Raw genomic sequence first — 15,567 nt, 5'->3', positions numbered from 1 at the left:
TTCCTTTTACCTACTTGTCAATTAGGCTAATTCCCGGGGATGACGGCCACAGGCTTTTCCCATACGTCGGAGTCGCAATCGCAGGGCGTCCAGTGTCCAGTGTCCAGCATCTGGCGTCTACGGGGACACAAGTGCGACTACAAGTACAAATACCATCTATATCTGCCATGGCCGATCCTCGCCGACGAGGCCAACAAGGCTAGCTAAGCAGTATCAACCCGTGTGAAAAAAAGTTAACTCTCCCTAAAAATGCCAGGAAAGATCAGCGAATGGACCGACTTCTCCTTAACCGAGGACCAGAAGTGGCATTGGATGGACCACGGTTTCATCAAGATCGAAAACTGCTTCTCCCCCGAGTTCGCTGAGAAATGGACCAGCTCCATCTGGACGAGACTCGGCGCCTCGCCGGACGACAAGTCGACATGGCCGACGGAGAAGCTGAACATGCCTGGCCACACGGTCGTCTCGATCAAGGAACACGCGCCCAAGGCGTACGCGGCCATGTGTGAGTTGGTGGGAGGGGAGGATCGAGTGGCTGAATGGTATGTAATGGACATATGGATACATACGTAGATATATACATTCCTTCAGGTCAATGGTACTCATCTATCGGCGATGCAGGTGCAAATTCTGGAAAGACGGCTTCATCCCCAACCTGGGAAAACCCGAGTACAAGGAATCAGACCCGCTGGACATGAGGTCCCTCGACAACTGGCACTGCGATGGCGACTGGTTCACCCACTTCCTCGACTCGCCCGAGCAAGCACTGTTAGTGATTCCCTTGTTGACCGAGATCAAGCCCAAGGGAGGCGGCACCGTCATCTGTACGGACGGAATAAAGTTGGTGGCGGAGAGATTGGTACGTTCCTTCTCACCAGAGGTCGCTTTTGCGTATACACATACACATATGAGTACAGTCCCTCACCACCACTCGGCAGTACTCGATGCCCCAGGGCGCCACGCCGTATCTCGCGCCTCGAGGATCCCCCGAGATCCCCAAGTCGAATCCGGACCGCCGAAAGCTGTGGAACTCGTGGGTCCAGGACCCCAGCCTCTGCCGCGACGAGTCCTTCCACGAAGCCACCGGCAAGGTCGGCGACGTCTACTTCCTCCACCCGTTCATGCTCCACTCGGCGTCGCGCAACCTGCTTCGAAACGTCCGCATCATCACGAACCCGCCCGTCGCCCTCAAGGAGCCCTTCAATTACAACAGGCCCGACGGCAAGTATAGCCTCGTCGAGGCCAAGACACTCAAGGACCTGGGTCGGCCGGAGGGTTTGCCCGAGTGGAAAATTACGGCGCCGAGGGAGTTACTTCCCAGTGCGGGCGGGAGGATAAAGGTACGTTTTCTTTCTCTCCGAGGACACACCTCAGAGACCGTCAAGTCTACTGGCTCTCTTCTGGTCGGCCGCTCCAAGTTCAGCGGTGCTGACTGCCTGCGCGCTCAATTGCAGATGCAAGAGGAAATGAAACGACAGGAACTGGAGCGCTTGAAAAAGGCCGGCAAGCCAATCCACACACTCGAAGGATCCAGCGAATATGGGCTCGAGTACTATCCATCTTAGCTGGTCCAGATGGGAATTACCCCCAAAACCCCTTCCACGGTTAAAGCCTTTGGTAGAGTTGTAATAAGAAGAATTTGCATATGAATTGATTCGCGATCCTGCGTGTCTCTCTGTTTCCGTGGTCATCCTTCTTTTCAGGTCTTGATGTGATGGCCTAATATGTATAGGCCCTAAGCGACCCGTCTCACCATTCCAAAGACGTGGCTTTGGCTGATGATTCCTCAACAAACCCAGCATCGGGACCGTCTTGTAAAGACCTTCTGCTCGTCTTCTGATCCAGACTCTGCAGCTTTGAGAACAACCCGGGTCCGTACCTCTCGTACGTGCTGATCAACCCACCCTCGGCGAGGAGTTGTTCCTGAATGCGATCCAGTCGAAAGTCCCACGTCCGGCCCTGACAGTAGATCTTGCGGTTCTTGACATCGATCGCGACCTCTTCCCCTTCCTGGGCGAGTCGGTAAAAGTCCTCGTCCAGTAGCTTGATCCCCATCAGGCCGTTGTTGACTTGATTGCGCTGGTAGATGAAGGCGTACGACTTGGCGATCACGGCCTGGATGCCCGCCCACTTCAGGGCCTTGGGCGCCTGTTCGCGCGAAGAGCCGCAGCCGAAACTCTTCTCGGCGACCACGATCGAGGCCCCTGCCTGTGCGCGATCATAGAACTCTGGTCGAGTGTAGCAGAATGCGCCACGGGCGACTTCTTCTTGGGTGAGGTGGGAATGGCACTTGTCGGTCGGGATGATGCTGTCTGTGTCAACATTGTCTCCGAATCGCTGCACTTTCCCTCGAATCGACTCGGGAAGCGAGGGCGCCGGCTTTTCTTCTGCAGATGGTGGGGATACCTCTGCGTCGCCCTTGGTTAGCGTTGGTGCGGCAGCAAGGAGTTCCGGCTCGACGTATCGTGGTGACTCTCGTGCCTCCTGTGCACCGTATCTCCTCATGGCGTCAAACTCGGCCATGTCAATCTTAGCAAGGATCTCCGAGGGATTCTGCAGTGACATGGAAAAGCTAGAGACGGCCACTGTCGCCGCAGAGGTGATGTTGGCGATGGACCCGGGGCCCATGCGATCCCGGTAATTTCTATTCTGAGATGACAGCCACACCTCCCCCTTCCCGGCCTTGTCGACTCCCATGCCCACGCAGTAGCTGCATCCAGGCGCCCCGATCTCGAACCCGGCCTGTTCGTACACCTCGAGAAGGCTGAGTTCCTTGAGGCGATTGATGATGGAATTGGACCCGGGAGTGACACGTCGTAGTCCCTGCGCCTCTGGTTTCCAGCCTTGAGACATCGCCTCCTTTAACACCAACGCAGCCAGAATCAGCTCTTCTTCCGTCGTGGTGCAGGCTCCTATGAAGACACCTTGCAGGTTTTGGAGCTGTGCCGTTGCTTCTGAGACGGGCACGACATTGTCTGGAGAAGGGTACAGCGCAATGAAGTGCTCCAGTTCGGATAGGTCCACATCATATGTTTCGGTGTACTGCGCATCGTCGTCTGGCCGGAAATAGAGGCTGTCCGATTTATGTCGTGGATCTCTTCGACGTTGGATGTACTGCATGGTGACTCCGTCGGGAACAACACAGGCGCCAATTCCGCCGAACTCGGTCGTCATGTTCGCGATGGCGAATCTGGCGTCGCATGACAGGTACTGAAGTCCTTCTCCGGTATACTCAACGAGCCGGCCAGCTGCAACGGTATTTCTGCGCAGTTTTCGCATCACCCCGAGTATAACGTCCTTGCCGCTGGTCCCAAGAGGTGGTCGGTTGATGAAGTTGATTCGGACAATGTCTGGGACCTCGAGATATGTCTCGCCAGTGACAAGTTGCAGAATCATATCGGTTGCGCCCACGCCAATTGCAAGGCTCCCTAGCGCACCAGCTGAAGACGTGTGAGAGTCGGCGCCAATAACCAGCATACCAGGCTGACACCGAGAACGATAATACTCTGTATGCATGATGGTGGTGTTGTGCCCAGCGTAGTTGTCTCCCAGGTCCATTTCCTTAGCAATCTGGTCGCACGCCTCGATCAGAGACTTCTCGTACGCCCGATGATTCACTCGTGGATCCACGACATGGTCCCCTGCCAGCCAGAACCTGTCTCTGCGCCGAATGCCAGGACGTCCCATGCGCTCGTAGTTTTTGTTCATGCCAAACCAAGCAACTTCGGACGCCAGAAACCAATCTGGAGCGATGCGGATCACGGTCCCTGGTTCCACGTACGGAGTCCCAAGGCCGAGCGCATGATGGACCAGTATTTTCTGGCAGGCAGTCATCGGCCGCCGACTGGTCTGTTGTTGCTCCATTGCACTTTCGAGATCGTTCTCGGCAGCGTAGAAATTTGGTGACTTCAGCAACCAGAGTTTTGGCCCGGCGACAACTGTGTACACCTGAAATATCAACGCCTCGCCTTCGAGTCACAAGACAAGTGGCAGTTGTGGCGCCGACTTGTCCCTGTGTATACTAATTACAAAGAACCAGCGCCGTTGAAGTGGTTTTGTGATGCATGCCACACCGGGCCAACTGCCGAAAACTTCAATGCCACAAATCCAGAACCCACATGGGACGGGAAATCGGGTTCCAACGAGGCTCTTGTAGGATATGATCCTGAGCCATGCGAGTTGGAGGCATCTACTTGGAATAACCCTACCTACTTTGCACGAGTATGCATGTTGAGAAGCCCCACTGGCGAGACTCCCTCCGCTCGCTCGGTAGATCGCATGACAAGATGTAAAAAGCTCTGGCAAGACTGGTCAAGCGAGAAAGCTTTTGCTTGTCATGCGGGCGCTTGACCCATTGACCCAGTGCCAGCAATAATAGTCTTGTTGTCCATGTTGGAGCTACCGGCCACATTCCGGACCAGGCTCTCCGGAATTCAAGCGGCTGGGATTCTGCCCCTGGACGGCCGATCTTGCCCCGGATTCAGGAGCCCCAGACGGAACGATCAATATAATCATCAAATGGAGCGTCGTTCCCATGTATCACATCTTGCATACTGCCCTGTCACAACACGAGGACTGTTATCCCACAAGTCAAGATGATTAGCGAAGGACGAAACAACCGTCTCATCGACAACTGGAAATGTCTCCTCATCTGCTGTGCGGTCAGCATGGCAAACTGTCAATATGGCTTTGGTGAGAGCTTTACTTGGATGTGATGTTGGTACACGAAGCTGAACTCCATGCAGATACCGCTGCAGTTGCCGGATTCCAGGCCATGATCGGCTTCCTCGAAGTCTTCGGCTACAAGGACCCCAAGGTCAAATCGGGATGGAATATCAACACCAAGCCTCAACAGCTGATTTCAAGCTTCCTCAATGTCGGCACCATCGTCGCGGTGCTCCTGGGCGGCCCCTTTGCGCATAGATTTGGTCGCAAACCAGCCATCTGGATCGCGTCCCTCATATCGATGGTGGCATGTGGTGTCCAGGTCGGAGCGAACAGTCTTGCAGGTCTCTATGCCGGAAGAATTCTCCTCGGATTGGGAAATGGGTGGTTCATCCTGTTCTCGAATGTTGCGTGTGTCGAATACGCCCCTCCACAGCATCGAGCCATCCTAGCCTCCTTCTTCGGTTTCTGGGTGAACCTGGGGAGCATCCTCGGAGCCGTGGCCGACAACTACAGCAAAAACTTGCACAGCAGACTGGCATACCAGATTCCGCTGGCTTCGTTGTTCGCAATCCCATTCCTGCTCAGTATCTTCATGTTTTTCGTGCCCGAGTCGCCCCGATGGCTTCTCATGCACAATAGACCAGAAGAAGCTCGTAGAGCATTGGAGCGGCTTCGGGGGAGATCGCTCAAGCCCGAGCTCATCAACGAGGAATTCATCGAGATGCAGAGAGGTATTGAGCAGGAAAAGGAGCTGGCGTCGTCAGCATCGGTGCTGGACATGTTCAAGGGAACCGATCGCCGACGAACCATCTTGGCAGCAGGAGCCATCGCATCGCACGCGGCGTCTGGCGTCTGGTTCACAATCTCGTACAGCACTTTCTTCTACCAGATGGCAGGCATCGACAAGCCATTCCAAGCTACCATTCTGCAGAACTGCCTCGGACTGATCGGTGCCATGTGTGGTATGTTTCTCATGCACAAAGTCTTCGGTCGCCGCTCCATGCTTCTAATCGGCGCTGCCGGTTGCTGTATTTGCATGCTGGTTATCGGTCTGTTGAGCCTTGCCGGCCATGGAAAGAGCGCCGGTCAAGCGCTTGTGGGCTTCGCCCTCATGTTCAGCTTCTTCTACAACGGCTTCACCGGCACCATCACCTGGCCGATTGCCGGTGAACTTGTCAGCTCCCGCCTGCGAGTCTTCAGCGTCGGTCTCGGCACTGGGATCAACTACTTCTTCAACTGTGAGTTTTGCGCGCTGTAATTCGACTGAACTGGCTGACCCTGAATTCGCAGGGCTGATCTCGTACTGCACACCGTATTTCCTGAACGCGAACAACCTGAACTGGGGCGCGAAATACGGCTACATCTGGGCCGGCTCCAACGCCGTGGCATTCGGTGGGTATTCTCCAACAATCCTTTAGTAAGGGTATCTAAGATCTGCGGCTAACTTTGGGGATTTTACCAGTGTTTTTCTTCCTCTTAATCCCAGAGACCAAGGGCCGGTCGCTGGAGGAGATCGACGAGATGTTCATCAACAAGGTCCCGCGCAGTCAATTCAAGACGTACCAGTGCGTGTCGTCAGAGCGGGCGCGCGAAATCGCCGTCAAGGAGCTGGACGAAGTGAGCAAGAGTGGCGCCATCGTTCATGAGGAGAGGGTCTGAACCGCAACATCCCGAATTTACAAGTAGCTAGTCCATGACTCTGCAGAGGCGCCTATAGGGAGCGCCCAGTTTTAATCAGATTCTTGCTCTCCAACTGTCGCGGTTTTCGATAGTCTCGTCTTTTGCCCCCACTGTTTTTCCCGTGTCTGGTTTTTCGACAACGTCGTGGAACTGCTAGTCTGACCCTCTGACTAATCACAACACTACAGTGGCGAGCAAAAATCCAAAAAATTGGCAGTTTTGCCGAGGGCATAACAAGAGTTACACCGCCATATACGCATATGGCGGTGTAGGTCTACGCACTTTAGAACAGCATAATTTACATAGTAAATAACTATCCTATAGTACATAAGAGTATATTAGTATGTCTACGCGACCTCGCCGTAAACCGACACCTTCTCGCCGCCTCCTAGAAGTACGCGCCTCAGCCGCGCCAACGAGAGTAAATCGGCCTATAGTAACGCTAACGCCCTTAAGGCCACTATCTCCGACCTCTCGGGAGCTAGTAGAGGCCACTCCAGTACTACCTAGGTCTATAACTATCATTTCCGTTAGTCCTAGTACGATAGAAAACCCTAAGAGACCTAGTTAGCGCATTAGGCTAACGTTCAACAACTCGCGCGACTCAACCTAGGCGCGATCGCCTATTCCTAGCGCTACGAGGGCCGCGGCGGCGCGCGAATCTATACCTATATTCGGTAGACTTACACCTAACGAGGCGAGATCGATCGCTCGCGCGGCGCTTAAGGAAAGCGCTATATAGCGATTCTACACTTCGTAGAACTCGTAATAGCTATTTACGTCTTAAATCCTTAATGAAGACGATAGTTTAGACCTATCGGACGATCTAGATAGCTAGAATAACTCGATAATCGGCGCTAGTAGCTAGGCGAAGCGGCCTCGAAGTAGTAGTATAGATAGATCTATTCCTCCGCCCTCTCATTAATTAGAGGCTATAGAACAATATAAACGCTATAAAAGGACCTTAGGAATAAGATAAATAGACTCTCCAGCGATGGAACCCTTCGAAATAAGTAAAGTTACGTTTAAAATCGCTATCTCTATAATAATAGGAAGGTCCTTAGAACTCTCTATAGAGGACGATAGAATAGAGCTATTTAATATCGACCTTCTTACTTACGCCTACTAACGACGCCTAGAAGCGAAGTTTCTACCTAACTAATTTTATCTAATACCTCCTATCCTTAATAGTAAACTAGTCCTTATAATTTCGAATAAGAGGCTATTCTAATTTACCTATAAAGACGATAGAGATTTCGAGAAGTTCGCGAGGTAATAGTAGAAGACCTTATAGGAACCGCGGCGATAGAAGTACACTATCTAGATTACTCTAACTATTAAGTTCGAGGCTAGGCTAGTTACGCTACTATAGCTATAGGACTTAACATAGGCTAGGCGTTAGCGTAATAAGGAGCGAACGAGACTAAGCGCTACTTAGCGTTAGCGCTAGTCGATCGCGGCGGAGGAACTACTAAACGTCGCTACCGGCGATATCTAGGTCTACGAGTTAGCCGCTAGGTAGATATACTCGAGCGATCGATGTCCTAATTACGGTAGAACCTACCTACCTATAGAAGAGGGCTACCTCCGCCTAGATACTTCATCGATTAGCTTATAGTTTAAATCGATCCGAAATCGTACCGTAATAGCTAAAGAGATACTAGGATCGTTACTTTTAAGACTTATAAAAGATAAGGCTAACTATATAAATAAGAAGGCCGGTAAGGCGACCTCGAATAGCGCGTAAATCGTTACTAGTAGTAGCGGCGTTTACATCTAGTTTTTCTAGGGTAGTAAAGGTACCGCGGCTACTATAGCGAGATCCGAGCGCGAAGAGTAATCTAGCCTACCTTTCCGGCCTAGCGATAACGATAATAACGTAGCTATCTACCTTAACTAGCTCGGTAGGCGCTATCCTAACTATACGGCCGAATTCGGCGAGATTAAGGGTATTCTATAGGGCGAGAGCTAGGGTTTCTTAGACCTTCGAATAATCGTAGATTTAGGCTAGGAACGTATAGAAATCCGTAGTAGATTCGTCGTAAAGATTAAGAAGAACCTTAAGATCTTCGTAAACGAGGAATTATAGCTAGAAGAGCCTTCTATAGTAGTCACTAGCGACCTTAGTCTTAAGCCTTAAGACCTCTATTATTATTATTATTATTATTACTCGAATAGGATACCGCGTTACTAGCGTAATAGGTAGTACCGCCGGCGATTATAGGATTACTTATAAAGTAACGGCCTCGAAACGGCGCTAAGTAAAGTTATTATAACGTCGCTAAAAGGTAGAAAATAGTATATTTAGAGCGATCGATTAAGTAGTAGACTATAGCGCGAGGTCTAAGCTATTTCCTAGGTAAGCTTTTACTTACCTAATTTTACTATAAACGAGGTTTCTATAGGAAACGACCTAGCCTAATAATATTAAGTTTATATACTGATTAACCTCGCCATCTACGATAGTTATACTTACGCCTAACCCTCGATTTCTACTAATAGAACTAGTTCCTCTTAATCTTTACGTTCCTCCTACCTAGTCCTAGTAGGTAGTCTATAGCTATAGGTTCTAAAGTAGTTCCTCGCTGTCCTCGTAGGATAGACTACCTACATTACTAGGTAGAGGAAGACTGTTAGAAACGGCCTTCATATGACCTAGAGCGCGGGGCGCCCGGAGGTAGGTCTACCGGATGGCAGCCTAGCGGTATAAGGCTAGGTCACGTACCGTACGTGACTACCTAAAGGGGAAAGAGATGATATAGCGATATATTAGTATAGTCTATACTAATATATCAATATATTATCCCTAGTTGCCTATTCGGGATATACCTTATAAGTATATAGCTACGCTTATTCCCCTTTCATAGTTACACTCTCTCGTAGCTAACTTATGACATCTACTTTACTATACTATTCTGAAGTCACTCGACTACTTATATCTTACGTACTCTCGACCCAGCTTATGTAATAAAGGAACTGTAACTGAGGAAGCCTAACCCCGTTAAGCTATATAGGAAGTAGCTCTAACACTTTAGCTACCTCTAAACGGTACGAGGAACGACCCCTATAAGTAGTCACGGAAGACATACAAGACCTACATCCCTAACCGACGAACTCCTTATACGATAAGTATTACGCTTATCTCTAGACGATACGATGGCGGGACCTAGTATACTAAGACTAACGCCATCGGACACTACTACGGTAGAGGTAGCATCGGCGACCCCCACTACGGTAGAGTTAGTGCCTAAGGGTAAGATCGGGAACCCACCTAAGCCCTTCAATGGAGCGTAGGAGAAACTCACACCTTTCATCTACTATATAGATATATATCTATTAATGAACCTAGGAGACTTCCTAAGTAACATATAAAAGATCCTCTTTATAGGAAGCTATTTCGAAGGAGGAGCCGAGGCCTAGCTCCGCCCGTTCATTAAAGACTATATGGAAAACCAGCCTAGTAATAGAGAAGACGAGACTATTACGTTATTTCGAACCTTTTAAGGATTTAAGACGAAGGTTAGGAAGGTATTCGGGGTAAGGGATGAAGAGAAAGAAGCGGAACGATAAATTATGAACCTACGCTAAACGGGCTCGGTTTAAGACTATATAACTAAGTTCCGAACCCTAAACGTAGTACTTAGGTAGGGTAATGGTATATCGATCCCTATTTTTCGCGAAGGCCTTAAGCCAGCGATTAAATGGGAAATGAGGACGTATAAAGGCGAGAAAATCGAGGACTAGATCGATAGGGTAATCCAGGTCGATAACGATTACTAAGAATATAAACGCTACGATAACTACCGACGAGGGTTCGTAGTAAGAGGATAAAGGTCTAATACTAAGAAATAGAGGTAACTATACTACGGACTAATACTAATAGATCTCGACTAGGCCTAGAAGAAACGAGGAACGGCCTAGAATAAGGATACGAAGTAAAATAAAAAGACCAGTAGACTAAAGAATTAAGGGAACTACTATAATTACGGGAAGTCTAGATACTATACGAGGGAATGTAAGTCCCCGAAAAAGTAGGTAAATTAAGTAGAACCTTAAAAGAATAAATAGGCGAAAAGGTCAGAGACTAAACCCGAGGCGAACGTAGTTTATACAGGAGAATTAGTGGACTACTAGAGTACGGTAATCCTCGCCATCACGCTAAACCGCATCTATATAAAAATAAAGTATTAGAGCGATAAAAAATGCGTAGACCCTATATATCTAAAAGGAACTATATTCCTATACTATTATACGGTATACGAACCGACAGAAGAACTAAAGCTAAGGGAAAGGATCTTTTCGATTATCCTATATAAAAACCCGGAATGCCCTAGAAATCAAGCGGGAGAAGAGGGCTATATTCATTTACATTAGGGGGGAAACCTAGAAACGTAATACCTACATAAGATCGAAGAAAGTTAAGTAGAACCTAAAATCAACATAATAGGCCGATTTAACCTAAACGAATAGGAAGGAGACGACGAACACCTAAATACGCTTATAATACTCGAATAGCTGTACGAAGAAGCGATTCGGATCGTATAAAGAGTACGAGATCTCGGAGCAGGAGGAACTGAAGAATAACGAGACGAGGTACTCTAAGAAATAGTCAGACTTATAATGAGAATTCTAGAAGAAAGACGAATCCTTAGGGAACGATACGAACGAGCTAGAATACTAGGACTAAACGACGATAGGGTCCTAGAGGTATTCCGTATCTATAGAGAACGAGGCGTCCCCGTACTATATATGGACGAGACACTAGAAGGGGTATTAATTAGAGGTAACTTCGCCTATAATGAAGTAATAAGGTGCCCGTTAAGGAACATACCCTACTATCACGAACGACACCTAGACTATCTATAACTAGAAGCTCTAGGGATGTCAATTAAAGAAGCTAGAGAAGTATATTAAACATCGGTAGAACGATATAGAGACTGGAACTATAAGGTATCCGACCTACGGAACGGGAGGATAGACTACCTACACTAGCTAAAAAACTAGGATAGGGACGGCCCGAGGAGTAGGCCGCCTAAGGAAGAATAGCTCTACTAAGGCGCGAGCGGAAGAGGGCCCGTAGAGAAAGCGCAGTAAGGGACTAACTAGAGGAACTATATAGAATGGCTATAGCGACTTACTCGCATTCAATCATTCTATACGGAACCCTAGAAGACTAAGAAGTATATATCCTTATCGACTCAGGATATACCGGTAATATCGTTAGCTACTGGGTAGTTAATAAGCTAAAGGAGTAGAGATACGAGAAGACTACGTCCTATAAGTTATTAGGATTCACCGGAAAGGTACTATCTAATGTCATATACGAATTAAGAAGAATTCGCTTATCGATCGACGAGTACTATAAAGAAATTAGCCTTAACGTCGCGGAGACGAAATATAATATTATACTCGGAATGTTATAGTTAAAAAGGTATAACCCTATTATCGACTAAGTAAAGGTCTAGGTACGGTTCGATAACTACGACTATATAGAAAGACCTTAAGATCGAGAGGTAATGGCGGTATAACCCTTCGAAAAGAAGGAGATTTAGGTACGACCTATGAAAATACTGGCCGAAGCATTCGTATACCCGCTAGAATACGAAGGACTTAAGGAAGTCTTCGAAAAGAAGGTAGGACTCGAGGTACTACCTAAATATAAGCCGTAGGACTATAAAATACGACTCTAAGAAGGGAAAAGACCTACGTTCGGACTACTTTACTTACTATCCGAAGTAGAGTAAAAGGCTTTACGTAAATACCTTAAGGATAATCTAGTAAAAGGCTACATTAGACCCTTAGAATTAGAAGTAGGCTATCCGATCCTATTTATCCCTAAGAAGGACGGTAAAGAACTCCGATTATATATAGACTATCGGAAGTTAAACGACATTACCGTTAAAAATGTATACCCGCTACTACGGATTAATAAGCTATAGGATAGGCTTAGAGGCGCGAAGTACTTTATAACGATCGATATAAGAGACGCGTATTACCGTATACGTATAAAAGAAGGTGAAGAATAGAAGATAGCCTTTAGGACCCGCTACGGTCTATACGAATACTACGTAATGCTATTTAGGCTTACTAACGTACTAGCGACGTTCTAAGTACTAATTAATAATGCCTTACGGAAATACTTAGACATCTTCTACGTCGTATACCTAGACGATATTCTAATCTACTCGAAAGATTATAAGTTATATATAGAATACGTTATAAAGGTACTAGAAGCACTAAAAGAGTATCGACTACCGGTTAAGTTAGAAAAGTACTAGTTTTATAAACTAAGTATAAAGTTTCTTAGTTATATCGTCTCGTAAGACGGACTATAGATTAATCTAGATAAGATTAAGAGCGTATTAGAGTAGCTAGAACTAATAACGCTAAAGGAACTATAAGCGTTCCTCGGATTCGTAAATTACTTAAGGAAGTTCATTAGGAACTATTCGCGAATCGCAGTACTCCTAACGAACCTAATAAAGAAAGGAGTCGCGACCTTTACTCTAATAGATAGCGCCCGGGAGGTAATATAGAAACTAAAAAAGGCGTTTACGGAGGCTCCGATCCTTACGATCTTTAACCTAGACCTCTAGATACTCCTTAAGACGGATACATTAGACGGCGCGATCGCCGCGGTCCTAATATAGATAGGACTAGATAAGAAGACAAGACTAGTAGCTTACTTTTTAAGAAAGATAATAGTACTAGAGTTAAATTACGATATATACGATAAAGAACTACTTACTATCGTCGAAGTACTAAAGTACTGGAGGGTATATCTTAAAGGACCGAAATATACGGTTAAGATATACTTAGATCATAAGAACCTATTATACTAAAATACGACTAAGGTTCTTAACCGAAGATAGGTAAGATAGGTAGAGATACTTACTACTTATAACTTCTAGATTTACTATATAAAAGGGAAAGAGAACGGTAGAGCGGACGCTCTAAGCCGACGAACGGATTATATAGTAGATATTAAACTAACGCCCGCGTCACTACTACGATAAGAAGGAGAGTACCTTACGTACGCTTAACCTACTTACGTAGTAGGGGGGCCGTTATATAATACGAATAACGGGTACGATACGAAAATCTAGACGAAGGATACAGTAGGACTAGAATAGCCCTAGAAAATATAAGAAAACAGGAAGGTAGTTATAGAATACTACTATAACGACCTACTTATAGGACACCTAGGAATAGATAAGATAATCGAACTTATTACTCGACATTACGAACTATAGAAAGGTATAAGGAAAGATATCTAGGAATTCATATAGAACTACGAAGTATATATATAGGATAAGCATAATAGATATAAACTATACGGATTACTATAACTACTATAGGTACTAGAGGGTACGTAGACGTTAGTTATAATAAACTTTATTACGAAACTACTAAGGTCTAAAGAGCCCCTTACGGGCGTAACTTATAATAGTATCCTAGTAATATACGATAGGCTTACTAAGTTCTCTTACTTCAGACTATACTTAGAGAGCTCGACGGCCGAAGACTTCGCGTATAAATTCTTAAGAACCGTATTCGTAAACTACGGTATACCGAAAGAGATCATTATAGACCGAGATAAGCTCTTTACGTTAAAGTTTTAGAAAGAGCTAATAAGACTACTAGTTACGAAGTATAAACTATCTACATTATTCCATCCCTAGATAGACGGTTAAATAGAGAGAACGAACTAGACACTAGAATAATACCTACGGATGTACGTAGACTACGGATAAACGAATTAGGTTACGATGCTATCGATCGCCTAATTCTACTTTAATAACTATAAGTTAGTAATAGGACTAAGTCTATTCTACGCTAACTATAGATTCCATCTAAGACTAGAAGATAATACCTAAGAGAGCTCGAACCCGAGAGTACTAATAAAAGCTAAAATAATAAAAGAAATCCACGAGAAATTACGAGAGACCCTAGTATTTATCGTAAAAAGAATAGTAATATACGTAAATAAGAAAAGGGTCGAGGGACCGCCCCTAGAGGAGGGGGACTCCGTCTACCTTTTACGAAAAAACATTAAGATAAAACGGCTAAGTGCGAAATTAGACTACGTTAAGCTAGGACTATTTAGAATTAAGGAAAAGATAGGAGAGGTTAACTATCGACTAGAACTTCCTAAGGATATAAGAATTTATGATATATTCTATATCTCATTACTTAAATCAGTACCGAAGAACGCTAAACTAGTTAAATTACTACCTTTAGACGAAGAAGTTATAACGGAGGAGTACGACGTAGAAAGAGTACTTAAAAGGCGCGTTAGGTATAGCACTCCCTAGTACTTAATTAAGTAGTTAGGATATAACGAGTTAGAGAATAGTTAGGAACTAGAAGCTTACCTTACGAAGGAAACTCTAGAGGAAGCTTAAAGGTAATACCCTAAGTAGTCTCGCTAGATAATATAGCTTCCTAATCAACCTATTCGACGCTCGGGGCGTCGGACTAAGTAAAGTTAGGCTTAGCTAGAGCTACCTCCTCGAAATTAGGTAGCTTATCGAAAACACCTAACGCCTACATCTTACGACGTAATATACGACTTAAAACCTCCTCCAATCGCTTAAGCTCGCCCTAGAAGGATACGTCCCCTTCCTCGGCTTCTATAATTAACCGGCGGAGGCGAGCGATTTCCTTTCGCTTCGCCCGTAATTTTATAACTAATTGTTTCTTTTATTCCCCTACTTTTCGAAATTCTTCCATCGAAAAAGTACCGTTATATTTTCGCTGCTTTCGGAGACATTCGGTATAAGAAGACGACTATTCGCGGTTATAGTAATAAATAACCCCGTAGTTAACGTACTCGATATAGGCCACCATTACGATGTTTTCTAAATTAGTAGAAATAGAGTCGGCGAGTTCGATACGACGCTTACTTTAAGTTTTCACCGGCTTTATAGATCGACGAGGTTTAGCTATACGAAAGGACTGTATAGTTAGCTACGAGGAATAAGGAAGGAGAAGGACGAGAGATAACGAAGGGGGGCGCGGCCTACCTTAAGTACGTTAAGGATAACGAACAGGAAGGAGGGGAGATGGTGTTAGAAACGGCCTTTATATAACCTAGAGCGCGGGGCGCCCGGAGGTAGGTCTGCCGGATGGCAGCCTAGCGGTATAAGGCTAGGTTACGTACCGTACGTGACTACCTAAAGGGGAAAGAGATGATATAGCGATATATTAGTATAGTCT

General features: G+C 46.2%; 3 protein-coding genes across 3 annotated transcripts; 2 read left to right on the top strand and 1 right to left on the bottom strand.

The window, feature by feature from the left end:
- Positions 1–249: 249 nt before the first annotated feature.
- Positions 250–1,565, top strand: Z517_02014 (uncharacterized protein; the record flags this gene model as incomplete). Its single annotated transcript, XM_013431125.1, has 4 exons — positions 250–542; positions 622–859; positions 939–1,340; positions 1,455–1,565. The coding sequence occupies 4 exons, from the start codon at positions 250–252 to the stop codon at positions 1,563–1,565; spliced, it is 1,044 nt and encodes a 347-aa protein (XP_013286579.1).
- A 184-nt stretch (positions 1,566–1,749) lies between these two features.
- Z517_02013 (uncharacterized protein) lies at positions 1,750–3,864 on the bottom strand (the record flags this gene model as incomplete). The annotated part of the gene is made up of 1 exon (XM_013431124.1): positions 1,750–3,864. The coding sequence occupies one exon, from the start codon at positions 3,862–3,864 to the stop codon at positions 1,750–1,752; it is 2,115 nt and encodes a 704-aa protein (XP_013286578.1).
- Positions 3,865–4,595: 731 nt separating this feature from the next.
- Z517_02012 (uncharacterized protein) lies at positions 4,596–6,327 on the top strand (the record flags this gene model as incomplete). The annotated part of the gene is made up of 4 exons (XM_013431123.1): positions 4,596–4,692; positions 4,746–5,906; positions 5,959–6,060; positions 6,131–6,327. 4 exons carry the CDS (start codon positions 4,596–4,598, stop codon positions 6,325–6,327), a joined length of 1,557 nt encoding a protein of 518 aa, XP_013286577.1.
- Between the last annotated feature and the right edge of the window lie 9,240 nt (positions 6,328–15,567).

This window comes from Fonsecaea pedrosoi (genome assembly GCF_000835455.1).
Source record: "Fonsecaea pedrosoi CBS 271.37 unplaced genomic scaffold supercont1.2, whole genome shotgun sequence".
In the NCBI taxonomy this organism is placed as follows: Eukaryota; Fungi; Ascomycota; class Eurotiomycetes; order Chaetothyriales; family Herpotrichiellaceae; genus Fonsecaea; species Fonsecaea pedrosoi.
This window is presented reverse-complemented; position numbering and strand designations above follow the sequence as displayed.